The 25920-nt window shown below is 44.9% G+C and overlaps 1 protein-coding gene across 9 annotated transcripts in view; it reads right to left on the bottom strand.

Annotated features, from left to right (window-relative positions):
- LOC116971339 (UDP-glucuronosyltransferase 2A1-like) overlaps positions 1-25920 on the bottom strand; it is a 70471-nt gene that overhangs the window by 7857 nt on the left and 36694 nt on the right. For 6 of the 9 annotated variants that reach the window (XM_033018435.1, XM_033018438.1, XM_033018441.1 and 3 more), the window contains exon 2: positions 5165-5313. In XM_033018435.1, the coding sequence (XP_032874326.1) occupies positions 5165-5313 (149 nt within the window). Of the gene's footprint in view, positions 1-5164; positions 5314-13408; positions 14042-20570; positions 21311-25920 lie in introns of those variants that run through there. The other 3 variants (XM_033018440.1, XM_033018443.1, XM_033018442.1) reach the window with 3 other exon arrangements.

Below are 25920 nucleotides of genomic sequence, written 5' to 3'. Positions count from 1 at the left end.
GACTGCAGCAATGAATCCTACTTTTAACAGCCTATAAATGACCTAACGAACTACACTGTTTCACTGCAGCCTCGCTAAAACATAAAAAGCATAATGGTGCATGGAGTGACACAAAGTGCTGAAGTAACTCAGTGGGTCAGGCAGCATCTCTTTCAAAAATGGATAGGTGATGTTTAGGGTTGTCTGAATAAGACTGAAGAAGGGTCTCGACCCGAACCAGTGAAGAAAGCATGTTGGCCTTCATAACAGAGCAGTTGAGTATAGGAGCAAGGAGGTCCTTCTGCAATTGTACGGGGCTCTGGTGAGACCAGACCTGGAGTATTGTGTGCAGTTTTGGTCTCCAAATTTGTGAAAGGACATTCTTGCTATTAAGGAAGTGCAGCATAGGTTCACTAGGTTAATTTCAGGGATGGCAGGACTGTCATATATTGAGAGAATTATGCGGCTGGGCTTGTATACACTGGAATTTAGGATGAGAGGATATCTTATTGAAACATATAAGATTATTATGGGATTGGACACGCTAGAGGCAGGAAACATGTTCCCGATGTTGGGGAGTCCAGAACCAGGGACCACAGTTTAAGAATAAGGGGTAGGCCATTTAGATCGGAGATGAGGAAAAACGTTTTCACCCAGAGAGTTGTGAGTCTGGGGAATTCTTTGCCTCAGAAGGCAGTCGAGGCCAATTCTCTGGATGCTTTCGAGAGAGCTAGATAGGGGAGTCAAGGGATATGAGGAGAAGGCAGGAACAGGTTACTGATTGTGGATGATCAGCCATGATCACAGCTGGCTCACATACGGACCACAGTGTAAAATCACAAGGTTCGCTGAAAGTGGGAGCAGAGATAGATTAAGTGGCAAAGGGGGCACTTTATCCTTCATTAACTTCAGCCTGGAATAAAAGAAGAACAAGATTATGGTACAACAATAGACAATAGATAATAGGTTCAGGAATAGGCCACTCGGCCCTTCAAGCCAGCCGCCATTCAATTGATCACGGCTGATCATCCACAATCAGTACCTTGTTACTGTCTTGTCCCATATCCCCTGACTCCGCTATCTTTAAGAGCCCTATCTAACTCTCTCTTGAAAGTACTCAGAGAACCGGCCTCCACCTGAGGCAGAGAATTCCACAGACTCACAACTCTCTGGGTGAAGAAGTGTTTCCTCATCTCCGTTCTAAATTCCTTACCCCTTATTCTTAAACTGTGGCCCCTGGTTCTGGACTCCCCCAACATCGGGAACATTTCCTGCCTCTAGCTTATCCAAACCAAAGATCCTCCGCTATAAGATCTTTGATCCAAACCCTTAATAATCTTATAATGTTTCAATAAGATTCCCTCTCATCCTTCTAAACTCCAGAGTATACAAGCCCAGCCGCTCCATTCTCTCAACAGTCCCGCCATCCCAGGAGTTAACCTTGTGAACTACGCTGCATTCCCTCAATAGCAAGAATGTCCTTCCTCAAATTTGGAAATTTTATAAATGGTATCAAACATTGGCGAGGCCACGTGTCCAGTCTAGTCTTCACGTTGTATGATGCAATTGCATTGGAGAGGGTGCAGAGGAATTTTTTTTTAATTAGAAGTACAGTAAATTACATTAATACACATCACATATATCTTATTACATTTTGTTGTACCACATCGTTTTTTGAGCTTTAAAAAAGGTAGAAATAAAAGAAGTAAGGAAAGTCAGCAAGAGTCGTGAAGGTGCAGGAAAGTGTTGGGAGAAGAAAGCCCCTTAGGGAAGAAATTAGAGAAGGAAGTAAAGAAAGGAAATAAGACCCTAGAAATAAAAAAAAAGAAAAAAAAAAGGAAAAACAATCGCTCTATTGTAACACAAAACTCCGCAAAAAAGGATATACCAACCGTGTTTTTATTAAAAATTTATTTTATACCGCCCGTTACCAGATCCTGGTACCATTTATATTTTAAATTACTATTGCACCTTATGCTTGTAATAGTTCCGTAAATGCAGACCACGTCTTTTGGAAGTGGTCTGCTTTGCCTGCTAGGAGGAGTCTCATCTCTTCCAAGTGTAGTGTTTCGAACATGTTTGAAATCCACATTTTTATTGTTGGTATTGGAGCATTTTTCCAAAATTTGAGTATAAGCTTTTTTCCCATTATTAGCCCGTAATTAAGTAAGTTCTTTTGAAACACATTTAATTCGGGGTTACCTTCCGATATTCCAAAAATTATCCATTCTGCTTTTGGTACAAGTTTTATTTTAAATAATTTTGTGAAGATTTCAAATATTTCGTTCCAGAATTTTTGAATTTTTATACAGAAAACAAAAGAGTGCGCTATGGTAGCTTCTTGTGACTGACATTTATCACAAATGGGTGAGACATTGGGGAAAAGTTTATTTATTTTAATTTTTGAATAATATAGTCTATGTAATGTTTTATATTGGATTAGAATATGTCGTACGTTGATCGAGCATTTATGCACATATAGTAAGTGTTTATCCCAGCTCTCTTTTGAAATTTTTATAGCTAGTTCTTGTTCCCAGTCTCTTCTAATACCATCGGTTGTAGGTATTTCTATATTCAAAATAATGTTATATAAGTATGATATTAGATTTGCTGATTCAGCCTTTGTCTTCATGGCTTCATCCAATAAGTCTGGGGGCATGTTATGATAGTCTTTTGTGTATTTTTTCAGATAGTCACGGATTTGAAGATATTTAAAATATTGATTATTTTTCAAATTATATTTCAGTTGTAATTGGTGAAATGATAATAATTTTCCTAATTCATACAAGTCTCCGAGCGTTTTGATTCCCATTCTTTCCCATTGTGCAAATGATTTATCTATAATTGAGGGTTTAAACGACGGGTTATTGACTATTGGCATTAAAAGAGATAGATTTCTTAATTTTAGATTCTGTTTTATTTGTTTCCAAGTTCTAATTGTACTATGTATCATTGGATTTTTATTATAATTTTTGTTATTCAAATTCATTGATGAGAGGAGAGTCGCTCCTGTATTACACGGAGCGCAGTCCTCTCTCTCCATTACAATCCAATCCACCTGCTGGGCAGAGTTGTCTAGCAGGTGAATCATATTTTTAATATTTACTGCCCAATTATAGTACATAAAGTTAGGGAGCGCTAGACCACCCATCTCTTTTGGTTTACTAAGGTGTGCTCTTTGTATTCTGTCGGATTTGTAATCCCATATAAAATTTGTAATGTCTGAGTAGTTTTTTGAAAAACTTTTTTGGAAGATATATTGGAATTGATTGAAATAAATATAGGATTTGTGCAGAGGAAATTGACGGGATTTTATCTGGGATGGATTATTTCAGTTGTGAGGAGAGACTGGATAGGCTAGGTTTGCTTTCCATAGAACAGGGAGGATGATGGTTGCTCTTATAGGGGTATATAAAATCATGAGAGGAATAGATCGAGTGGATGCACAGAGTCTGTTGCCCAGAGTAGGTGAATCGAGGACCAGAGGACATAGATTTAAGATTGAGGGGAAAGGATTTAACAGGAATCTGAGGGGTAACTTTTTCACACAAAGGGCTGTGGTTGTATGGAACGAGCTGCCAGAGGATGCAGTTGAGGGACTATCACAACATTTAAGAAACAGTTAGACAGGTACATGGATAGGACAGGTTTGGAGGGAAATGGACCAAACGCAGGCAGGTGGGACTAGTGTAGTTGGGACATGTTGGCCAGTGTTGGCATGTTGAGCCGAAGGGCCTGTTTCCACAATATATCACTCTATGTCTATTGACTTTAAATTGCAATTGTACCAAATGGGTAGTCTTGGTGCAGACCTGGCATCTTATAACTGGGCATCGATGTGATGTCGTGGACCATCAATAACAGTGGAAACGTAAACCACCATCTGTGACTTACCCCTCACACATCGCTCACTCCATCATGATCATCAAACAAAGGGACCATTCCTGGTTCAATAGACAATAGACAACAGACAACAGACAACAGACAGTAGACGGTAGACAAACAACAGACAATAGACAATAGACAATAGACAACAGACAATAGACAATAGACAGTACACAGACAACAGACAATAGACAACAGACAGTAGACGGTAGACAGACAACAGACAATAGACAATAGACAACAGACAATAGACAATAGATAATAGACAATAGACAACAGATAGCAGACAATAGACAACAGACAATAGACAACAGACAGTAGACGGTAGACAGACAACAGACAACAGACAATAGACAATAGACAATAGACAACAGACAACAGACAATAGACAACCGACAATAGACAACAGACAACAGACAATAGACAATAGATAGACAATAGACAACAGATAGCAGACAATAGACAAGACAACAGACAATAGACAATAAACAACAGACAATAGACAGAAAGTCCAGAGTTCAATAAATAATTATTGGCAGCACAGTGGTGCAGCTGGTAGTGGTGCTGCCAGAGACCCGGGTTCCATCCTGTCAGTGTGGACTTTGCACATTCTCCCCGTGACCGCGTGGGTTTCCTCCGGGCGCTTCGTGTTTCCTCCCACATCCCAAAGACATGCAGGTTGGTAGGTTAATTGGCCTCTAGATTGCCCCTAGTGTGTGGATGAGAAAGTGGGATACCATAGAACTGGTGTGAACGGGTGATTGATGGTCGGCATGTACTCGGTGGGCCAGAGTTTCCACGCTGTATCTCTAAACTAAACTAAAATGTAGAAAGGCACTTTGGGAGAGGAATCACACATAACTAAAAATGAAGGGTTATGAAACCACACAAAAGCACTGCATTAATCTTATGTTATAGAAAACATGGAAACATAGAACAGTACAGGACAGGAATGGGCCCTTCATCCCACAATGTTTGTGCCGAACATGATGCCGTTAAACTGAACTCATCTGCCTGTACATGATATACATCCCTCTATTCCCTGCACTTTCATGTGGCCAACCAAAATCCTCTTAAACACCACTATTGTACCTGCCTCCACCACCACCCTAAGCAGTGTGTTCCAAGCCCCCACCGCTCTGCTCCCTGCACATCTCCATTTACCTTACCACCTCTTGCTTAGTAGCTATGCTTTTTAGTGTTGGACATTTCCACCCAGGAGAAAAAAGATTCTGACTGTCTGACTATTACGGCTCGGTTTATTTAACATGGTAAAGATTTGACTTTTTCTCTGGCTTACCTGAGGCAGCGGGTTTGCTGGTTGACAGTGTAGTCCTCCTACAAATACGAAATTGGGCAGAAATGGGCGAGGAAATTCAAAGTCCCAATATGTTCGAATCAGCCAAATGTCCGCCTTGCCCATTGTCTCACAGAGCGTTGTTGGTTCACCTAATGTAAACAGTAATAGAACAAGCAGGATTAATTTGAACTCATTAATATGTGTACTATAGATTACTTCCAAGATTCCAAATATGAGTAGCATTGTCTGCAGAAAAACTTAATAATTATTACAATTTTCTCCACAGCTCAGGGTCTAAGTGTTCCCGTTGAACACCTTACTATGAAGACTCAACCAAGGAAGCCAAACGACACATTGGCTCCATGCCTGCTCCAAAGATGAATCCTGCCAACTTGTTGCCTCCTGCTGTGGGTCATATCTCTATTTCTAATTCTCCTTTTAAATGTGACTATCACATCTGTCACGATCACAGTCTTTTTCAAAGCACTCGTTTATCAATCCACCCAAGTTATTCTTAGTGGTTAAGAAGGAACTGCAGATACTGGAAAATCGAAGGTAGACAAAAATGCTGGAGGAACTCCGCGGGTGAGGCAGCATCTCTGAAGAACATGGATAGATGACGTTTCACAGAGTGCTGGAGTAACTCAGCAGGTCAGGCAGCATCTCTAGAGAACATGAATAGGTGAGGTTTCACAGAGTGCTGGAGTAACTCAGCTGGTCAGGCAGCATCTCTGGAGAATATGGATAGATTACATTTTGGGTCGGGACCCAGCATTTGTATGGGATGATGGGACACTTGTTGTCCCTTGGGGAGGTATGTTACAATACTTACCTTCAGCGGCGCTGCAATTCTGCCACTGGCCGTGTGCGCGATTTTGGCGCCTTTGAGGAGGGGGGCAGAGTTAAAACGCGTTTTTTTTCCTACCTTGTCCTGGATTATATTTGGTTGGGTTGCAAGCTTTTGCTGAAGAATCGTTCCGACGGGCCTTCTGTCTATTTTTTTTTGTAAATCGCCCGACTCGTTCAGCGCTGGAGTCATTTTAAAATCAGCTTCTAAAGCCGTCAACGCCGACGGATTTCAGGTAGGTGACAGGTAAAAGAGCCCCTCCCCCCCCCCCCCCCCCCCCCCCCGCCCCCCGCATTCAGTCTGAAGGAGGATCAAGACCCGAAATCTCGCCTACCCATGTCCTCCAAGTTGCTGCCTGACCCGCTGAATTACTCCAGCACTTTGTCTATCAGTGCCTCTTCATTTAGTTCCCTTCCCATGCAGGCTGGGGCACTGTATCAGTGCACCCAGATGTCGTGTGTGTCCTGGTTGCTGGAAGTATTGTTTTCCTTGGCTTTAAGACAAATGCCCCTCAGAACTTCCTGAACATGCCTCGTTTCGAGAAGAGATTTTGATTCACTGTTTCAGTGTATTTTCTGCAACCAGCTGTTTTGTTCATTAATACTTTTTGTTGTTCCATTTGCACAACTTCTCTTGCTTTGCCGTTTAACTTAACAAAGTGTAGGTTCTGCTCATGATTTACACCTTCTATTTCTTAACGAAAGGAAATCAACTAAATGCATTGCAGTGTTTGGGCTGCTGTCACTTTGAGTCCTTGTACTTTAATTGGCCTCTGCAAATTGCCTCTAATGTGTCAGGAGTGGACGAGAAGGTGGGATAACATAGATGTCTAGTGTGAACGGGTGATCGCTAGTCAACGCAGACTCGGTGGGCCAAAGGGCCTGTTTTCTTAGGCCCCCTTCGGTCATGACTGACCATGGGTGTCTCCAGGGTGTTATTCCCCATATGGAGGACGCTTGTGCATGTCTTTGTTTAACGTAGGGAGACTGGTGCACAGACAGCCACCCCATGGTCCTTGACAGATCTGGGTCAGGATCCAGTGTCATGGAGACCCTTTTCTGCTGCAGCCTTCATCCGCCTTCCCAGCCGTTGTGACACTCCACTAAGGTCAGCCATCGTCCTCCACCTGTTGCACCGTTGAGGTCTTGGTTGGATTGCTCTTTGTTAGAGACCTCCCCCTCGACCTTACCGCCATGGGTGGCCCTAGCAGGAGCATAGCTCCAGACTGCATCACTCTTAGGATCTCAGGTCCACACAAGCTTCTCCACCACGACAAGGTGACAATCCACGGAGACTTTATCTCTAAACTAAACTCCACACTGTATCTCTAAACTAAACTAAACTTGAAGATTATTCAAAGTAACTACTAAAAGTTATCTTCAATTGTGAATATTAACTTTCCTTCTCTGTTACTTTCCTCATTGCCATTCTACCAAAGTGTGATTCCGCTTGCCAATGCATTTGTTTTTGCTTTAGGCAAATTGGATTTCCTTTGAAATTGAAGCCTGCTTTTTGACTTGGTTTACTGGAGCCACCTTGTTGTGTTTCTTTCAAGTGACCAAAACTAAAAATTAAAGGAGAGATGTAAAAAGCAGGGGGAAAAAAGGAGAAATCGCTAGAGATGGAGATCGAATGTGTAGGAACGAACTGCAGATGCTGGTTCAAACCGAAGATAGACACAAAAAGCTGGAGTAACTCAGCGGGACAGGCAGCATCTCTGGGTGACGTTTCGGGTCCTGCCCCTTCTTCAGACCGAAAAGTCTTTCAGTCCGACCTGCTGAGTTCCTCCAGCATTTTGTGTCTCTCTTCCATGAGAATCATTAACAATGAATATTTTGTGATTTTGCTGGAACTCATTGAGGGAACTTGGTATGAAGGAGCCACAGTGTACAATTCACCTAAAGCTTTGATGTAGTACAAGTCCCAGTCACACCAGAACTGTTTACGTATCCAACTATACGGGAAGGTGTAAAGAACGTCTTGCATTCTCTCAGTAAAAGACATCTTATCAGAAAACGCAGACAGTGCGGTGGGGAGATAGGAGAGAGGGGCTGGGATCTGTCCGCAGAGTCATTCCACTGCAAATCCCGGGGGAATCTCAGAGAGAAGACAAAGGGAATTCCCAGATTCAGAGCCAGGAGAACCCTGCAGCGAAGCACGGGGTCAGAGAGCACGACTTTGAGCTCCGATTCCCGCAAATTTTGCACCAGTTTGTCGTTCTTAACGATCCGGTCACAGACCCCTCGGGTCAATAGTTCCATTTGTCACGATCGATGAGAACCTCCTGTAAGCATCCCAATAACACAGGTGAGGCTCCCCATGCATCCAGAATGAGAAGCCTCCCTCTTGAATTCAACGTATGCTACGCTGGCAAAAGGCACTTGAAACACTTGGAAGTTTACCGGTGAAAGCTCAAGGGCCTGTCCCACTTGGGCGTCATTTGCGAGCCATTTACGCGCCATCCTAAAAATTGGTTGTCACGTTGTGATGCCCGCATGGCGGTGGTGAGGCGTAGTGGCGTATGCAGTGACGCGCGGTAACCTTTTCTTTGGAATGCTCAAAATCTTTGGAATGCTCAAAATCCTTGCGCGCCACCTGCGTGACGTGTCCCTTGCACACACTGATGTACTGACGCCGTATGTGTAGCGCGTGGTGATGCATGGTTACGCACGGTGACGCACGAACATTCCCTATGCTAATTTCTTAAGCATCACCGTGCGTCAACGTCGGTAACCATGCGCCGCCCGTACGCCGTCAACACGCCATTTGCGAGTCATTTGAGCGCCGCACCACGTGACCACCCGGGTATAAAGTGCGCGTAGTTTTGAAAAATTTTCACAGTATCTTTGATTTTCACTGGGAAAATCCTTGCCACGGAGATCAGACTAAGTACGAACGACATCGCAAATGACTCTCAAAAGAAGCAGGGCCCTCAAGAGCACTTGGCGCCAGTCACTAACGGCCTGTCGCATAAATGACGCGCAAATGACGCCCATGTGGCAAGGCCTTTCAGTGTGGTTGATGTCAAGTGCAGTTGAATGAACCACAGCAGTGATACTGGAGAGAAGGAATGGGTGATGTTTCCGGGTCGAGAGCGGGGAGGGCTTCAAGAAGACCCAATCTGAAGAAGGGTCGCGACCCGAAACGTCACCCATGCCTTCTCTCCAGAGATGCTGCCTGTCCGGCTGAGTTACTCCAGCATTTTGTGTCCATCTTCGGTTTAAGCCAGCATCTGCAGTTCCTTCTTACAGTAACACTGTGGCCCCTCGCCAGCAGAGTGTCAATGATGGGTTTCAAGTTAATCCAGTGGCTGCCCTCCCCTGGCAAGATCAGCACATTGTCCCCGCTGACCTTGTCCATGCTGAGATACACACCACCGGCAGCACAGGTCTAATATGCATCTTGCTCACCAGCAACGGCCTGGGATGGATCACAATCCCCTCCGAATCAACGGAATTTAACAGCCACTCACCCAAATGACTGTGTTCAGGCACAACTGAAACAATTCATTCCAAATGCTCACAGTGGCTCAGCGGTAGAGTTGCTGCCTTACAGCACCAGAGACCCGGGTTCGATCCTGACCACGGGAGTTTGTATGTTCTCCCTGTGACCGCGTGCGTTTTTAGACAATAGACAATAGATAATAGGTGCAGGAGTAGGCCATTTGGCCCTTCAAGCCAGCACCACCATTCAATGTGATCATGGCTGATCATTCACAATCAGTACCCCGTTCCTGCCTTCTCCCCATATCCCCTGACTCCGCTATCTTTAAGACCTCTATCTAACTCTCTCTTGAAAGTATCCGGAGAACCGGCCTCCACTGCCTTCTGAGGCAGAGAATTCCACAACCTCACAACTCTCTGTGAGAAAAAGTGTTTCCTCATCTCCGTTCTAAATGGCTTACCCCTTATTCTTAAACTGTGGCTGCTGGTTCTGGACTCCCCCAACATCGGGAACATGTTTCCTGCCTCTAGCGTGTCCAAACCTTTAATAATCTTATATGTTTCAATAAGATCCCATCCCATCCTTCTAAACTCCAGAATATACAAGCCCAGCCCCTCCATTCTTTCATCATATGACAGTCCCGCCATCCCGGGAATTAACCTCGTAAACCTACTGTACTCCCTCAATAGCAAGATTTCCTTCCTCAAATTAGGGGACCAAAACTGCACACCAGGTGTGGTCTCACTAGGGCTCTGTACAACTGCAGAAGGAGTTTCCGAGTGATCCAGTTTCTTCCCACACTCTTAACACGTACAGATGTGTAGGTTAATTGGATTCTGTGTAGGATACTGTACTGTGCTAGTGTACGGGTTGATCGCTGGTCAGCGTGCACTTGTGGGACAAAGGGCCTGTTCCCACACTGTATCTCTATGAAGTCTGAAGCTCACAAACTTCAATGGTCAGCATAAAAAAGTGAAAGCAAATGAAAAGTCCTGGACTGGATTAAGAAATATAAGGACGAGGGGAGAAAAAAATGAAAACGCCAGAGTGGAAAAGCAGCGGACTAGAACAGGTTTAGGGTTATAGTTGTCAAGTGTACCAGGGTATAGTGAAAAGCTATGTTTTGCATGCTCTCCACTCAAATCAGATACTGCACATAAATGCAATCACGCCAAACTCAAGGATCTTGACTCCTATAAATGATTGAGAATTGACAGATTGGCTCACTGTTAAAGACCATGTTAAGTACATCTTCCAAAGACGACTGTTACTTGAAGAGACAATCTGAACAAGTTTGTTCAAAGAATGGAACTAAAAGCATCTAAAACAAAAACAAACTTCAAGTGGGGAACACCTCTGACAAACGAGATTGTACTGATTCCAGAACCCCTGTATCCAAAGAGTGCGTGCAATCTTCCACACCAAGGAAGTTACTGAAACAGTTCCAACATGGGCAGCACGGTGGCGCAGTTGTAGAGTTGCTGCCTTACAGTGCTTTCAGAGCCAGAGTCCGAAGTTCGATCCTGACTACGGATGTTGTCTGAACAGAGTTTGTAAGTTCTCCCCGTGACCTGCATGGGTTTGCTCCGAGACTCCAAATTGTCCCTAGTGTGTGTAAAATAGTGTTAATTAGGCCCGTTCATTGGCTATATTTAAGAGGGAGTTAGATGTGGCCCTTGTGGCTAAAGGGATCAGGGGGTATGGAGAGAAGGCAGGTACAGGATGCTGAGTTGGATGATCAGCCATGATCATATTGAATGGCTCGAATGGCCGAATGGCCTACTCCTGCACCTATTTTCTATGTTTCTATGTTTCTTTGTTAATATGCAGGGATCGCTGGTCGGCGTGGGCTCAGTGCACCGAAGGGCCTGTTTCCTCGCTGTATCTCTAAACTCTAAACTAAACTCAACTAAATTTTGCACTGGTGGACAACACAAACAAGTATTTGCATTTCTGCAGTGCCATTCGTAAGTTCTTGAGTTCTAGGAGCAGAATTAGGCCATTCGGCCCATTCAATTAAGGCTGATCCAGCTATTAATGACGGAAAAGATCTCAATGCCTTCAAGTAAATGGTAATTATTTGGCATTGATGTTGAACGCACACATCTTTCCCCCCACGATGGAATCAAGAACAAGAGAGCACAGGTTTAAGGCGAGAGGGAAACCATTTAACTGCAAATGGATTGATTGTAATAATGTATTGGGGGTAGACACAACATGTTGGAGTAACTCCGCAGGTGAGGCAGCATCTATGGAGAGAAGGAATTGGCGACGTTTCTGGTCGAGACCCTTCTTCAGACTTTCTGCTGTCTGGTTAGCATGCGACAAAAAGCTTTTCAAGGTACACGTGACATTAAACTAAAATGAAATGTCACCTAACTATCCAGAGATATTAAAGTTTGAGAACTTTTTTATTGCATGCATACGTGTGTCTATTATTTCAATTGAATGATAAACAAGCAGGTTAGTGCATCTTGTGCATTCATATCATTAAAAATAGTGTCAGTCCTTTAATACTTTTACTACTGTATTCTACTTTCTAGTAGAGATGGCTGTCATTATTTAGGTTAAAATAACTCATGCCAAAAATTCAATCACATGCCACCTTTTTAAGCAACTCCGCCACCTACATTCCCACAAGAATGCAGCCAGCTAATCTAATATTTAATAAATAAATTGATATAAATGTATCCCTCCATTTCAGGCAACATCTTCTTTTGCACTCGTGCGGGGAAGGAACTGCAGATGCTGGGTTACACCGAAGATAGACGCAAAATGCTGGAGTAACTCAGCGGGACAGGCAGCATCTCTGGAGAGAAGGAACGGGTGACGTTCCGGGTCGAGACCCTTCTTCGGACTGAGAGTCGGGTGCGAGGGAGTTAGAGGTATGGAAGTGTAAGAGATGAAAAGCGGTGCAGCTGAAGGAAAATGTAGAATAGCAGACTTCTGCACTCTTTCTATGTCCACCACGTCCGACCTGTGGTTTGTGAGCAGTGGGCGCTATACACCGGGTGCAACCTGAGCAATGTTTTGACCAACTGCAACGTGACAATCCTCTCTTATACTCAACATCGCAGCCGACAAAGGCAGCATGCGAATGCCTTCTTCACTATGCCCAATCCGCCTGTGCTTTTCAAGGAGCGACTGCGTGAGCTTGACCCTCGGGGTCCCTGTCTGGGCGGCACAGTGGTGCAGCGGCAATGCTGCTGCCTCACAGCGCCAGATACACAGGTTCGATCCCGACCTCGGGTGCTGTCTGTACGTTCTATCTGTGACTTGTGTAGGAAGGAAATGCAGATGCTGGTGGTCTACACCGTAGACACAAAATGCTGGAGTAACTAGGCGGGGCAGGCAACATCTCTGGAGAGAAGGAATGGTTGACGTTTCAGGTCGTGATCCTTATTCAGTCTGTGAAGGATCTCGACCCGAAACGTCGCCCATTCCTTCTCTCCAGAGATGTTGCCTCACCCGTTGAGTTACTCTTGCTTTTTTTTTGTCTATTTCCCTGTGAACCTGCGTGGGTTTTCTTCGAGTGCTCCGGTTTCCTCCCACATTGCATGGACGTGTAGGTTTGTCGGCTGTAGAACTGCAGGAGCAGCCCAGCAGGTCAGACAGCATCTCTGGAAGACATGGATAGGTGACGCTTCGGGTCGAGACCCTTCTTCGGACCTCCCCATGTTCTCCTGAGATGCTGCCTGGCCTGCTGAGTTTCTCCAGCACTTTACGTCCTTCAGGCTTGAAGATTAATTGGCCTCTACAAGTTGCCGCCAACGTGCAAGGGATGGAATGGGTGAGAAAGTGCGGGGACGGAGAACTAGTGCGAACGGTTGATCGCTGGACGGCGTAGACTCGGTGGGCCGAAGGGCCTGTTTCCACGCTTTATCTCTAAACTAAATTAAGAATGAAAACCAAACGTGTGCTGCTCACACAGTGGAATGAGCCAAACCACCTACCGGAAGCCTCGCTGTAATAAGCATCCCAATCTCTCCAGGTCCGCAGGAACACCCAGTCGTACATGAAGGAGTAGAGCAGATTCTGAGACCTCTCGACGAAGGACATCTTGTCGGACAACTCTGACATAATGACTGGGACATAGGAGGGCGGGGCTGGCATCTGCCCGCAGTGTCTCTCCACCGCAAAGCCCGGGGAGAACCGCAGGGTGAAGACGAGGGGAACCCCAAGCTTCAAAGCCAGGAGATCCCCGCACACCTGCACTGGGTCAGAGAGCAGGACCTTGAACTTGGCCTCCCGTAGTCTCTGCACCAGCTCCTCGTTCTTCAGTATCCCGTCGCACACCTGCATGCCCAGCTCCGCCCCCTTGGCCATCAGCGCCGAAAACACCCTGTACCTGCCCCAATAGGACAAGTGCGGTGCCTGGTAAAGGGAGACGTCCAGCCAGTTGTTCAAAAAGGCCTCCGTGGTCTCGTGTGTAAACGGCACTTGGAACACTTCCAACTTCATGGGCGAGGACTCGGAGTTGTTTACAAACAGCGAGGCTGAATTCACGACCACTGTGACATCGTGGCCCCTCGCCATCAACCTGGCAATTATGGACTTCAAGTTAATCCAGTGGCTTCCTTCTGCCGGCCAGATCAACACGTTCTCCCCAGCGACCCTGGGCAGGGTGAGATACATCACCAACAGCAGATGCCTGGCATGCATGGTGTTCGCCAGCAATCCAACCTCAGTATCCAGTCAGCCGCCCCGAATCCGACGAGAAATCGGCTCCCCTGCACTCTGATCAGAATAAAAACCTCCCCTTTGAAACTTCCTGGTGGACATAGTTTCACTTCGGCATGAAGAGGAACCAGGAAATAGAAATCCTGGACTGGATTGAGAATGCTGGAGTTGATCGAACTTCAGTGCAGAGGTACAGCAGGGAAACTGGCCCCACTCACTGCCCACAAAGTCTACGCCCGTCCGCACCAGTCACTTCAGTTGAGTTTATTGTCACATGTACTGAGGTACAGTGAAAAACTTTTGTTGAGCGTTAACCAGTCAGCGGAAACACAATGCACCAGCCATAGTTCTATGTTTAAGAAGGAACTGCAGATGCTGAAGAAGGGTCTCGACCCGAAACGTCACCCATTCTTTCTCTCCAGAAATGCTGCATGTCCCGCTGAGTTACTCCAGCTTTTTAAAAAAAATCTATTTTCGGTTTGAACCAGCATCTGCAATTCCTTCCTACACATTATTCCAGCTTGAGTTCTAATTGAGTGCCTTACCAATGTTCAGATTCCGTGCCAGAGAAGCAGAGAAGCGGTGGCGCAGTGGCGCAACAGTAGAGCACCAAAGACCTTGGTTCCATCCTGGCTATGGGTGTTTGTGGAGTTTGTACGTTCTCCCCGTGACCGTCTGAGTAATAGAGTGGTAGAGTGTGGAAACAGGCCCATAGGCACAACTTGCCCACACCGCCCAACATGTCCAAGCTACACTAGTCCCACCTGTCTGCGTTTGGTCCATATCCCTCCAAACCAACCACGCATTCCTATTAAATCTTTTCCCCTTCACCTTAAACCAATGTCCTCTGGTCCTTGATTCACCTATGCTGGGCAAGAGATTCTGTGCATCTGTGGATGCTCCCATTTCCTCCACATTCCAAAGATGTGTGGGTTTACAGGTTAATTAGTCTTTACTAAGTTGCCCCCAGTGGGTAAGATGCGAAACTGGAATAAAATAGAACTAGTGTATGGGTGATCGCTGGTCGGCGGGGACTCAGTGGGCCGAAGGGCCAGATTCCATGTTGTATCTCTAAACTAAACTACAGAATGGCCTCAAGCCACAATGATCCTTTTCTCTTTATGGCCTTAGATGAATTAGTTAATAATAATGGTTCTAATTTGCTTGTGCCAACACCAACAACGGAGAGGTCATCACAGCCCCCACAGTGAAACCACTGGGTTTTGACCTCCATCGCAAGCAATGGCTAACCCTGAACAGAATCCGCAAGAACAGCCCATCGCCTGCCTGAGTGGGGGATGACAGACAGCCCCGCTTGCGACTGCGGACATCCAAACCATCATCCCACACATCGTGAATGACTGCCCACTGATGCTTTTCCCTGGTGGCATCAAACCATCCACCCAGTAACTGATGGTGTCCTGGCCTGGAAGTCTACCCTTGACCTACAACTTTAGGCTGTGCACGCCATACATAAGAATATGCAAGAAAATGGTTCTCATATTACTCTTCTGAATATGTATTAACCCAGATAGCACTCATGACTCCTGAAGTTTCTTTTGCCTAATAATCTATTAGATGTGAAGTCGGAGTTTCATGAAGCAGTTTGCGCCATTCTGTATGTGAGATGCAACATGGGCGAGAGAGTTGATTTCACCAAGAGGATACAAACTTTAGGCTCATCCATGCATGAGACCAGCATACCATCACGCTTTGCAAAAGGTACAGTTCTAACTCGGCCTGTCCAGAAACACAGGACCCAAACCTGTTGGGTAAGTAGATAGCTTTTGCCAGTCAGTTCAAGTGAGGTAAAGAACTGTCAGAAATGTCAGAGTCAAGGAATCAGCCTGAAGCCATTTGGGCAGTTGAGGTAAACTGTGCAACTGACCAAACAAGACTGTCAACATGTAGACACAAAGAACTGTAGACACTGGTTCACACAAATGGATGACACTTGCAGTGTTCAGAGTCTGATCCAACTCCAGCATCACTTTGTTGACTAGAGCGCACAAAATCGTTGCAGGACAAAGGTCCTGTAGCTAACTGTCCATGTGTAGCACCTCTCCTAGACAATCAAAATCAATGGTGAGGCACTGGATCATTTCCCATTCCTCGGAAGACCCCCCCCCCCCCCCCACCCCCCTCCAGTTAGAAGAGACGTCAGTGATGAAATTCATCAACACTTTCGATGCACCATTGCTACTTCCAACCAGATGTGAAAAATGCTTTTCCTTGGCCAAGACCTCATTCCTTACCCAAAAAATACGGTTGGTATATCCCTTTTTGCGGAGTTTTGTGATATAATAGAGCGACTGTTTCTTTTTTGTTTTTTCTTTCTTTTCTGGGGTCTATTTCCTTTCTTTACTTCCTTCTCTAACTTCTTTTCTAAGGGGCTTTCTTTTCCCAACACTTTCCTGCACCTTCACGACTCTTTTTCACTTTCCTTACTTCCTTTATTTCTATCTTTCTTAAAGCTCAAAAAATGAAGTGGCACAACAAATGTAATAAGATATATGTGATGTGCATTACTGTACTTAATTGTACTTCTAATAAAAATATTTTAAAAAATAAAATAAAAAAAGACCTCATTCCTGCACTGTGCCATGGACTGATGTGTCTGCGGTGTTCCCTGTCTGCATACTCCAGACTGAAAGACAGCTTGCAGCAGGCACCTCACAACACTGGAGACATGCAATCAGCAATTTCCCTGCAAAACCTGCCAAGCCCCTGTCAGTATATCGTAAAGTCATAAGTGATAGGAGCAGAATTAGGCCATTTGGCCCATCAGGTTTACTCCGCCATTCAATCATGGCTGGTCTATCTCTCCCTCCTAACCCCATTCTCCTGCCAAGGTAGGAAAAGGGGAAGTACCACGAGATCTGGGTGTCCTTGTTCATCAGTCACTGAAAGTAAGCATGTGGGGTACAGCAGGCAGTGAAGAAAGCGAATGGCATGTTGGCCTTTATAACAAGAGGATTTGAGTATGGGAGCAAAGAGGTCCTTCTTCATTGTACAGGTCCCTAGTGAGACCACAACTGGAGTATTGTGTGCAGTTTTGGTATCCAAATTTGAGGAAGGACATTCTTGCTATTGAGGAAATGCAGCGTGGGTTCACAAGGTTAATTCCCGGGATGGCGGGACTGTCATATGCTGAGAGAATGAAGCGGCTGGGCTTGTTTACTCTGGAATTTATGATGAGAGGGGATCTTATTGAAACATATAAGATTATTAAGGGATTGGACAAGCTAGAGGCAGGAAACATGTTCCCTATGTTGAGAGAGTCCAGAACCAGGGGCCACAGTTTAAGAATAAGGGGTAGACCATTTAGAAAGGAGATGAGGAAAAACTTTTTCACACAGAGGGTTGGGAATCTGTGGAATTCTCTGCCTAGTGGAGGCCAATTCTCTGGATGCTTTTGAGAGAACATAGATAGAGCTCTTAAAGATAACAAAGTCAAGGGATATGAGGAGAAGGCAGGAACAGGGTACTGATTGTGGATGATCAGCCACGATCACAGTGAATGGCGGTGCTGGCTCGAAGGGCCAAATGGCCTACTATTGTCTATCTGAATGTGTAAAGGACATATTGGAGATTTTCTCAGTAAAATGACATTGTATCGGCAAAGTCTGACGGGGACTTGAGATTCTGTAGTTACCGAGTTTACCTCTGCTGTTCACTTCTTGAGAGTTGCATAATACCCAACAGGAACACCTGCAAATTGGTGCTCTGAAACCCTGATTCACACTCCCTCCATTGTATGTCAGTCTCTGAAGGAAAAAGATCTAGTTACCTGCTGAACCTTGAGCCTTTCAAGACCTAATGATCACTCTCGCAAATTATCAGAAAACCCTATGTTTACTACTGGGAATGGATCCAGGGCTTTATTCTTTCAAGAAAGCAGCTTAATTTCTTTAAATCTCAGTCCAGCGGATTAATACAATCACAAAGAAAGCTCATCAATAAAGTCCTCAGTCGTTTAAGGAGATTTAATATATTGTTGAATACTCTATTGAACTTCCACAGGTGTGCGGTAGTGAATATACTGACTAGTTGCATCATAGGCTGATTCAATAACACAAAAACACAAAATCAAAGGATGTAATGCTGAGGCTTTATAAAACTGGTCAGACCGAATTTGGAGTATTGTGAACAGGTTTCACAGGAAGGTAAAGTTAATGCTAGCATTTATATCAAGAGGACTGGAATGCAAAAGCAGAGATGCAATGATGAGGCTCTATAAGGCGCTGGTCAGGCTGCATTTCTAATACTGTGAGCAAATTTGAGCCCCATTTCTGAGGAAGGATGAGCTGGCTCTGGAGAGGGTCGAGAGGAGGTTTACAAGAATGATTCCAGGAATGAGTGGGTTAGCATATGATGAGTGTTTGACAGCGCTGGGCCTCTACTCGCTGGAGTTTAGCAGTTTGAGGGGGGACCTCATTGAAACTTACAGAATAATGGAAGGCATAGATAGAGTGGACGTGTTAAGGATGTTTCCACTAGTGGGAGAGTTTAAGACCAGAGAGCACAGCCTCAGAATAAAAGGATGTACCATTAGAATGGAGATGAGGAGAACGTTCTTTAACCAGAGGGTGGTGAATCTTAGGAATTCATTGTCACAGTCGGCTGCGGAAGCCATCATTGGGTAAATTTAAAGCAGAGATTGACAGGTTCTAGATTAGTACGGATATCAAAGGTTATGGGGAGAAGGCAGGAGAATGGAGTTGAGAGGGAAAAATAGATCAGCCATTATTGAATGGTGGAGTAGACGCAATAGGCCAAATGGCCTAATTCTGTTCCTATGGCTTACGAACATGAACAAAGGAGGTTGTAGAAAGTCGTGGACATTGCTTGGTCCATTATGAGAACCCTCCCCCTCCCCCCATCATCAAAGGGATCCAGAATCCTCTAGGAATGTTGCGATTCATTTTCTCCAGAGATGTTGCCTGACCCGCTGAGTAGACCCACTATCTACCTCATTGGAGACACTCAGACTATCCTTGATCGGACTTTACTAGACTTTATCTTGCACTAAACGTTATTCATGTTACTCCCGTCATCATGCATCGCCATGTACATTGTAAATGGCTCGATTGTAATCATGTATTGTCTTTCCGCTGACTGATTAGCATGCAACAAAAGCTTTTCACTGTACCTCGGTACACGCGACAATAAACTAAACTGAAACTAACTAAATGCAAGTGATGACAACCAACATGCAGCAAATGCTAAAGTGGTCAAATTGTGTGTTGGTCTTAATTGTAAGAGGATTTGAGTACTGGAATGCAGAGGACAATCTGTATTCATATGGAGATTTAGATACTATTTTGTGCATGTTTTCATCTCCCGGCCTCATCAAAGATGTAATTAGCAAACAGGAAGGGCAGCAAATACTCTGATTCCAAAGATAATTGTTTGTTAGATGAGAAAAAAATGGGTATACCAGACCGACATTCGCATGAATTTAGAATTTTGAGAGGAAGTGTTGTAGAAAAGTACAACACAGGTGCAGGAACAGGCCCTTCGGTCCACAAAGTCCAGCTCAACATGATGTCAAGTTAAACTAATCTCATCTGCCTGCATATGATCCATATTTTTCAATTTCCTGCAGATACATTTCCATGTGCTGATCTAAAAGCCTTTTAAACCCAACTATCATATCTGCCTCAACCTACAATAGAATACAGCGTTAGTCTTCTTAGATGGCACCTTCCAAAGTCATGACTTCCACCTTCTGCAAGGACAATGACAGCAAGAACATGGGAACACCACCCACCTGGGAGCTGCCCTCCAAACCTCACAACATCCCGACTTGGGAATACATCACAGTTCTTTCATTGTTGCTGGGTCAAAAACCAGCAACTCTCTTTCTAAAACAATCATGAGTGTGCCCGCAGTAGCAGTTCAAGAAGGCAGCTCACCACCACCCTCTCAATGGCAATTATGGATGGACCATTAAATGCTGGCTCAGTTTACGAACCGTACGTACCTTCAATTAATACATTGACAAAATGGTGAAGAGTATACTTTAAAATAACATAGCTGACATTGTTACATCAGTAGGTATAACGCTTAATTTCTTTTTTTTTTTTTTTTTTTTTTTTTTGTTTATTTTATTAGAAGTTAATACAATACAAAACAATACAGTCGCACCTAATTTTAGGTGCCAACTATGTCATACCGTAATCCATTCTATGTACAACCTCTAGTTTTATGTTATGAGTAGGCAAGACAAGAAAAAGAAAACAATAGAAAGGGGAAAGAGTGGAAAAATAGATGGTAGAGAGTAGAAAAATGTGAAGTGTGGATATAAAAAATAAAAATAAAAAAATAAAATAAAAAAGAAAAGGTGGAAAGTAGAAATAGAAGAAAAGGCCCCTTAAAAGAGAATTTTTCAAATCTATATTCGGAGATGTAGATCTATCCATCGCTGTTCAGCCTCGCTGTAATAAGCATCCCAATCTCTCCAGGTCCGCAGGAACACCCAGTCGTACATGAAGGAGTAGAGCAGATTCTGAGACCTCTCGACGAAGGACATCTTGTCGGACAACTCTGACATAATGACTGGGACATAGGAGGGCGGGGCTGGCATCTGCCCGCAGTGTCTCTCCACCGCAAAGCCCGGGGAGAACCGCAGGGTGAAGACGAGGGGAACCCCAAGCTTCAAAGCCAGGAGATCCCCGCACACCTGCACTGGGTCAGAGAGCAGGACCTTGAACTTGGCCTCCCGTAGTCTCTGCACCAGCTCCTCGTTCTTCAGTATCCCGTCGCACACCTGCATGCCCAGCTCCGCCCCCTTGGCCATCAGCGCCGAAAACACCCTGTACCTGCCCCAATAGGACAAGTGCGGTGCCTGGTAAAGGGAGACGTCCAGCCAGTTGTTCAAAAAGGCCTCCGTGGTCTCGTGTGTAAACGGCACTTGGAACACTTCCAACTTCATGGGCGAGGACTCGGAGTTGTTTACAAACAGCGAGGCTGAATTCACGACCACTGTGACATCGTGGCCCCTCGCCATCAACCTGGCAATTATGGACTTCAAGTTAATCCAGTGGCTTCCTTCTGCCGGCCAGATCAACACGTTCTCCCCAGCGACCCTGGGCAGGGCGAGATACATCACCAACAGCAGATGCCTGGCATGCATGGTGTTCGCCAGCAATCCAACCTCAGTATCCAGTCAGCCGCCCCGAATCCGACGAGAAATCAGCTCCCCTGCACTCTGATCAGAATAAAAACCTCCCCTTTGAAACTTCCTGGTGGACATAGTTTCACTTCGGCATGAAGAGGAACCAGGAAATAGAAATCCTGGACTGGATTGAGAATGCTGGAGTTGATCGAACTTCAGTGCAGAGGTACAGCAGGGAAACTGGCCCCACTCACTGCCCACAAAGTCTACGCCCGTCCGCACCAGTCACTTCAGTTGAGTTTATTGTCACATGTACCGAGGTACAGTGAAAAACTTTTGTTGAGCGTTAACCAGTCAGCGGAAACACAATGCACCTGCCATAGTTCTATGTTTAAGAAGGAACTGCAGATGCTGAAGAAGGGTCTCGACCCGAAACGTCACCCATTCTTTCTCTCCAGAAATGCTGCCTGTCCCGCTGAGTTACTCCAGCTTTAAAAAACCCCATCTATTTTCGGTTTGAACCAGCATCTGCAATTCCTTCCTACACATTATTCCAGCTTGAGTTCTAATTGAGTGCCTTACCAATGTTCAGATTCCGTGCCAGAGAAGCAGAGAAGCGGTGGCGCAGTGGCGCAACAGTAGAGCACCAAAGACCTTGGTTCCATCCTGGCTATGGGTGTTTGTGGAGTTTGTACGTTCTCCCCGTGACCGTCTGAGTAATAAAGTGATAGAGTGTGGAAACAGGCCCATAGGCACAACTTGCCCACACCGCCCAACATGTCCAAGCTACACTAGTCCCACCTGTCTGCGTTTGGTCCATATCCCTCCAAACCAACCACGCATTCCTATTAAATCTTTTCCCCTTCACCTTAAACCAATGTCCTCTGGTCCTTGATTCACCTATGCTGGGCAAGAGATTCTGTGCATCTGTGGATGCTCCCATTTCCTCCACATTCCAAAGATGTGCGGGTTTACAGGTTAATTAGTCTTTATTAAGTTGCCCCCAGTGGGTAAGATGCGAAACTGGAATAAAATAGAACTAGTGTATGGGTGATCGCTGGTCGGCGGGGACTCAGTGGGCCGAAGGGCCAGATTCCACGTTGTATCTCTAAACTAAACTACAGAATGGCCTCAAGCCACAATGATCCTTTTCTCTTTATGGCCTTAGATGAATTAGTTAATAATAATGGTTCTAATTTGCTTGTGCCAACACCAACAACGGAGAGGTCATCACAGCCCCCACAGTGAAACCACTGGGTTTTGACCTCCATCGCAAGCAATGGCTAACCCTGAACAGAATCCGCACCCTCCATGCAAGAACAGCCCATCGCCTGCCTGAGTGGGGGATGACAGACAGCCCCGCTTGCGACTGCGGACATCCAAACCATCATCCCACACATCGTGAATGACTGCCCACTGATGCTTTTCCCTGGTGGCATCAAACCATCCACCCAGTAACTGATGGTGTCCTGGCCTGGAAGTCTACCCTTGACCTACAACTTTAGGCTGTGCACGCCATACATAAGAATATGCAAGAAAATGGTTCTCATATTACTCTTCTGAATATGTATTAACCCAGATAGCACTCATGACTCCTGAAGTTTATTTTGCCTAATAATCTATTAGATGTGAAGTCGGAGTTTCATGAAGCAGTTTGCGCCATTCTGTATGTGAGATGCAACATGGGCGAGAGAGTTGATTTCACCAAGAGGATACAAACTTTAGGCTCATCCATGCATGAGACCAGCATACCATCACGCTTTGCAAAAGGTACAGTTCTAACTCGGCCTGTCCAGAAACACAGGACCCAAAACCTGTTGGGTAAGTAGATAGCTTTTGCCAGTCAGTTCAAGTGAGGTAAAGAACTGTCAGAAATGTCAGAGTCAAGGAATCAGCCTGAAGCCATTTGGGCAGTTGAGGTAAACTGTGCAACTGACCAAACAAGACTGTCAACATGTAGACACAAAGAACTGTAGACACTGGTTCACACAAATGGATGACACTTGCAGTGTTCAGAGTCTGATCCAACTCCAGCATCACTTTGTTGACTAGAGCGCACAAAATCGTTGCAGGACAAAGGTCCTGTAGCTAACTGTCCATGTGTAGCACCTCTCCTAGACAATCAAAATCAATGGTGAGGCACTGGATCATTTCCCATTCCTCGGAAGACCCCCCCCCCCCCCCCCACCCCCCTCCAGTTAGAAGAGACGTCAGTGATGAAATTCATCAACACTTTCGATGCACCATTGCTACTTCCAACCAGATGTGAAAAATGCTTTTCCTTGGACAAGACCTCATTCCTTACCCAAAAATACGGTTGGTATATCCCTTTTTGCGGAGTTTTGTGATATAATAGAGCGACTGTTTCTTTTTTGTTTTTTCTTTCTTTTCTGGGGTCTATTTCCTTTCTTTACTTCCTTCTCTAACTTCTTTTCTAAGGGGCTTTCTTTTCCCAACACTTTCCTGCACCTTCACGACTCTTTTTCACTTTCCTTACTTCCTTTATTTCTATCTTTCTTAAAGCTCAAAAATGAAGTGGCACAACAAATGTAATAAGATATATGTGATGTGCATTACTGTACTTAATTGTACTTCTAATAAAAATATTTTAAAAAATAAAATAAAAAAAGACCTCATTCCTGCACTGTGCCATGGACTGATGTGTCTGCGGTGTTCCCTGTCTGCATACTCCAGACTGAAAGACAGCTTGCAGCAGGCACCTCACAACACTGGAGACATGCAACCAGCAATTTCCCTGCAAAACCTGCCAAGCCCCTGTCAGTATATCGTAAAGTCATAAGTGATAGGAGCAGAATTAGGCCATTTGGCCCATCAGGTTTACTCCGCCATTCAATCATGGCTGGTCTATCTCTCCCTCCTAACCCCATTCTCCTGCCAAGGTAGGAAAAGGGGAAGTACCACGAGATCTGGGTGTCCTTGTTCATCAGTCACTGAAAGTAAGCATGTGGGGTACAGCAGGCAGTGAAGAAAGCGAATGGCATGTTGGCCTTTATAACAAGAGGATTTGAGTATGGGAGCAAAGAGGTCCTTCTTCATTGTACAGGTCCCTAGTGAGACCACAACTGGAGTATTGTGTGCAGTTTTGGTATCCAAATTTGAGGAAGGACATTCTTGCTATTGAGGAAATGCAGCGTGGGTTCACAAGGTTAATTCCCGGGATGGCGGGACTGTCATATGCTGAGAGAATGAAGCGGCTGGGCTTGTTTACTCTGGAATTTATGATGAGAGGGGATCTTATTGAAACATATAAGATTATTAAGGGATTGGACAAGCTAGAGGCAGGAAACATGTTCCCTATGTTGAGAGAGTCCAGAACCAGGGGCCACAGTTTAAGAATAAGGGGTAGACCATTTAGAAAGGAGATGAGGAAAAACTTTTTCACACAGAGGGTTGGGAATCTGTGGAATTCTCTGCCTAGTGGAGGCCAATTCTCTGGATGCTTTTGAGAGAACATAGATAGAGCTCTTAAAGATAACAAAGTCAAGGGATATGAGGAGAAGGCAGGAACAGGGTACTGATTGTGGATGATCAGCCACGATCACAGTGAATGGCGGTGCTGGCTCGAAGGGCCAAATGGCCTACTATTGTCTATCTGAATGTGTAAAGGACATATTGGAGATTTTCTCAGTAAAATGACATTGTATCGGCAAAGTCTGACGGGGACTTGAGATTCTGTAGTTACCGAGTTTACCTCTGCTGTTCACTTCTTGAGAGTTGCATAATACCCAACAGGAACACCTGCAAATTGGTGCTCTGAAACCCTGATTCACACTCCCTCCATTGTACGTCAGTCTCTGAAGGAAAAAGATCTAGTTACCTGCTGAACCTTGAGCCTTTCGAGACCTAATGATCACTCTCGCAAATTATCAGAAAACCCTATGTTTACTACTGGGAATGGATCCAGGGCTTTATTCTTTCAAGAAAGCAGCTTAATTTCTTTAAATCTCAGTTCAGCGGATTAATACAATCACAAAGAAAGCTCATCAATAAAGTCCTCAGTCGTTTAAGGAGGTTTAATATATTGTTGAATACTCTATTGAACTTCCACAGGTGTGCGGTAGTGAATATACTGACTAGTTGCATCATGGGCTGATTCAATAACACAAAAACACAAAATCAAAGGGTGTAATGCTGAGGCTTTATAAAACTGGTCAGACCGAATTTGGAGTATTGTGAACAGGTTTCACAGGAAGGTAAAGTTAATGCTAGCATTTATATCAAGAGGACTGGAATGCAAAAGCAGAGATGCAATGATGAGGCTCTATAAGGCGCTGGTCAGGCTGCATTTCTAATACTGTGAGCAAATTTGAGCCCCATTTCTGAGGAAGGATGAGCTGGCTCTGGAGAGGGTCGAGAGGAGGTTTACAAGAATGATTCCAGGAATGAGTGGGTTAGCGTATGATGAGTGTTTGACAGCGCTGGGCCTCTACTCGCTGGAGTTTAGCAGTTTTGAGGGGGGACCTCATTGAAACTTACAGAATAATGGAAGGCATAGATAGAGTGGACGTGTTAAGGATGTTTCCACTAGTGGGAGAGTTTAAGACCAGAGAGCACAGCCTCAGAATAAAAGGATGTACCATTAGAATGGAGATGAGGAGAACGTTCTTTAACCAGAGGGTGGTGAATCTTAGGAATTCATTGTCA

The sequence above is a fragment of the Amblyraja radiata genome, chromosome 3 (genome assembly GCF_010909765.2).
Source record: "Amblyraja radiata isolate CabotCenter1 chromosome 3, sAmbRad1.1.pri, whole genome shotgun sequence".
Classification (NCBI taxonomy): Eukaryota; Metazoa; Chordata; class Chondrichthyes; order Rajiformes; family Rajidae; genus Amblyraja; species Amblyraja radiata.
Note: the sequence above shows the minus strand (reverse complement) of the source record. Positions and strands in the feature narration are given on the sequence as shown.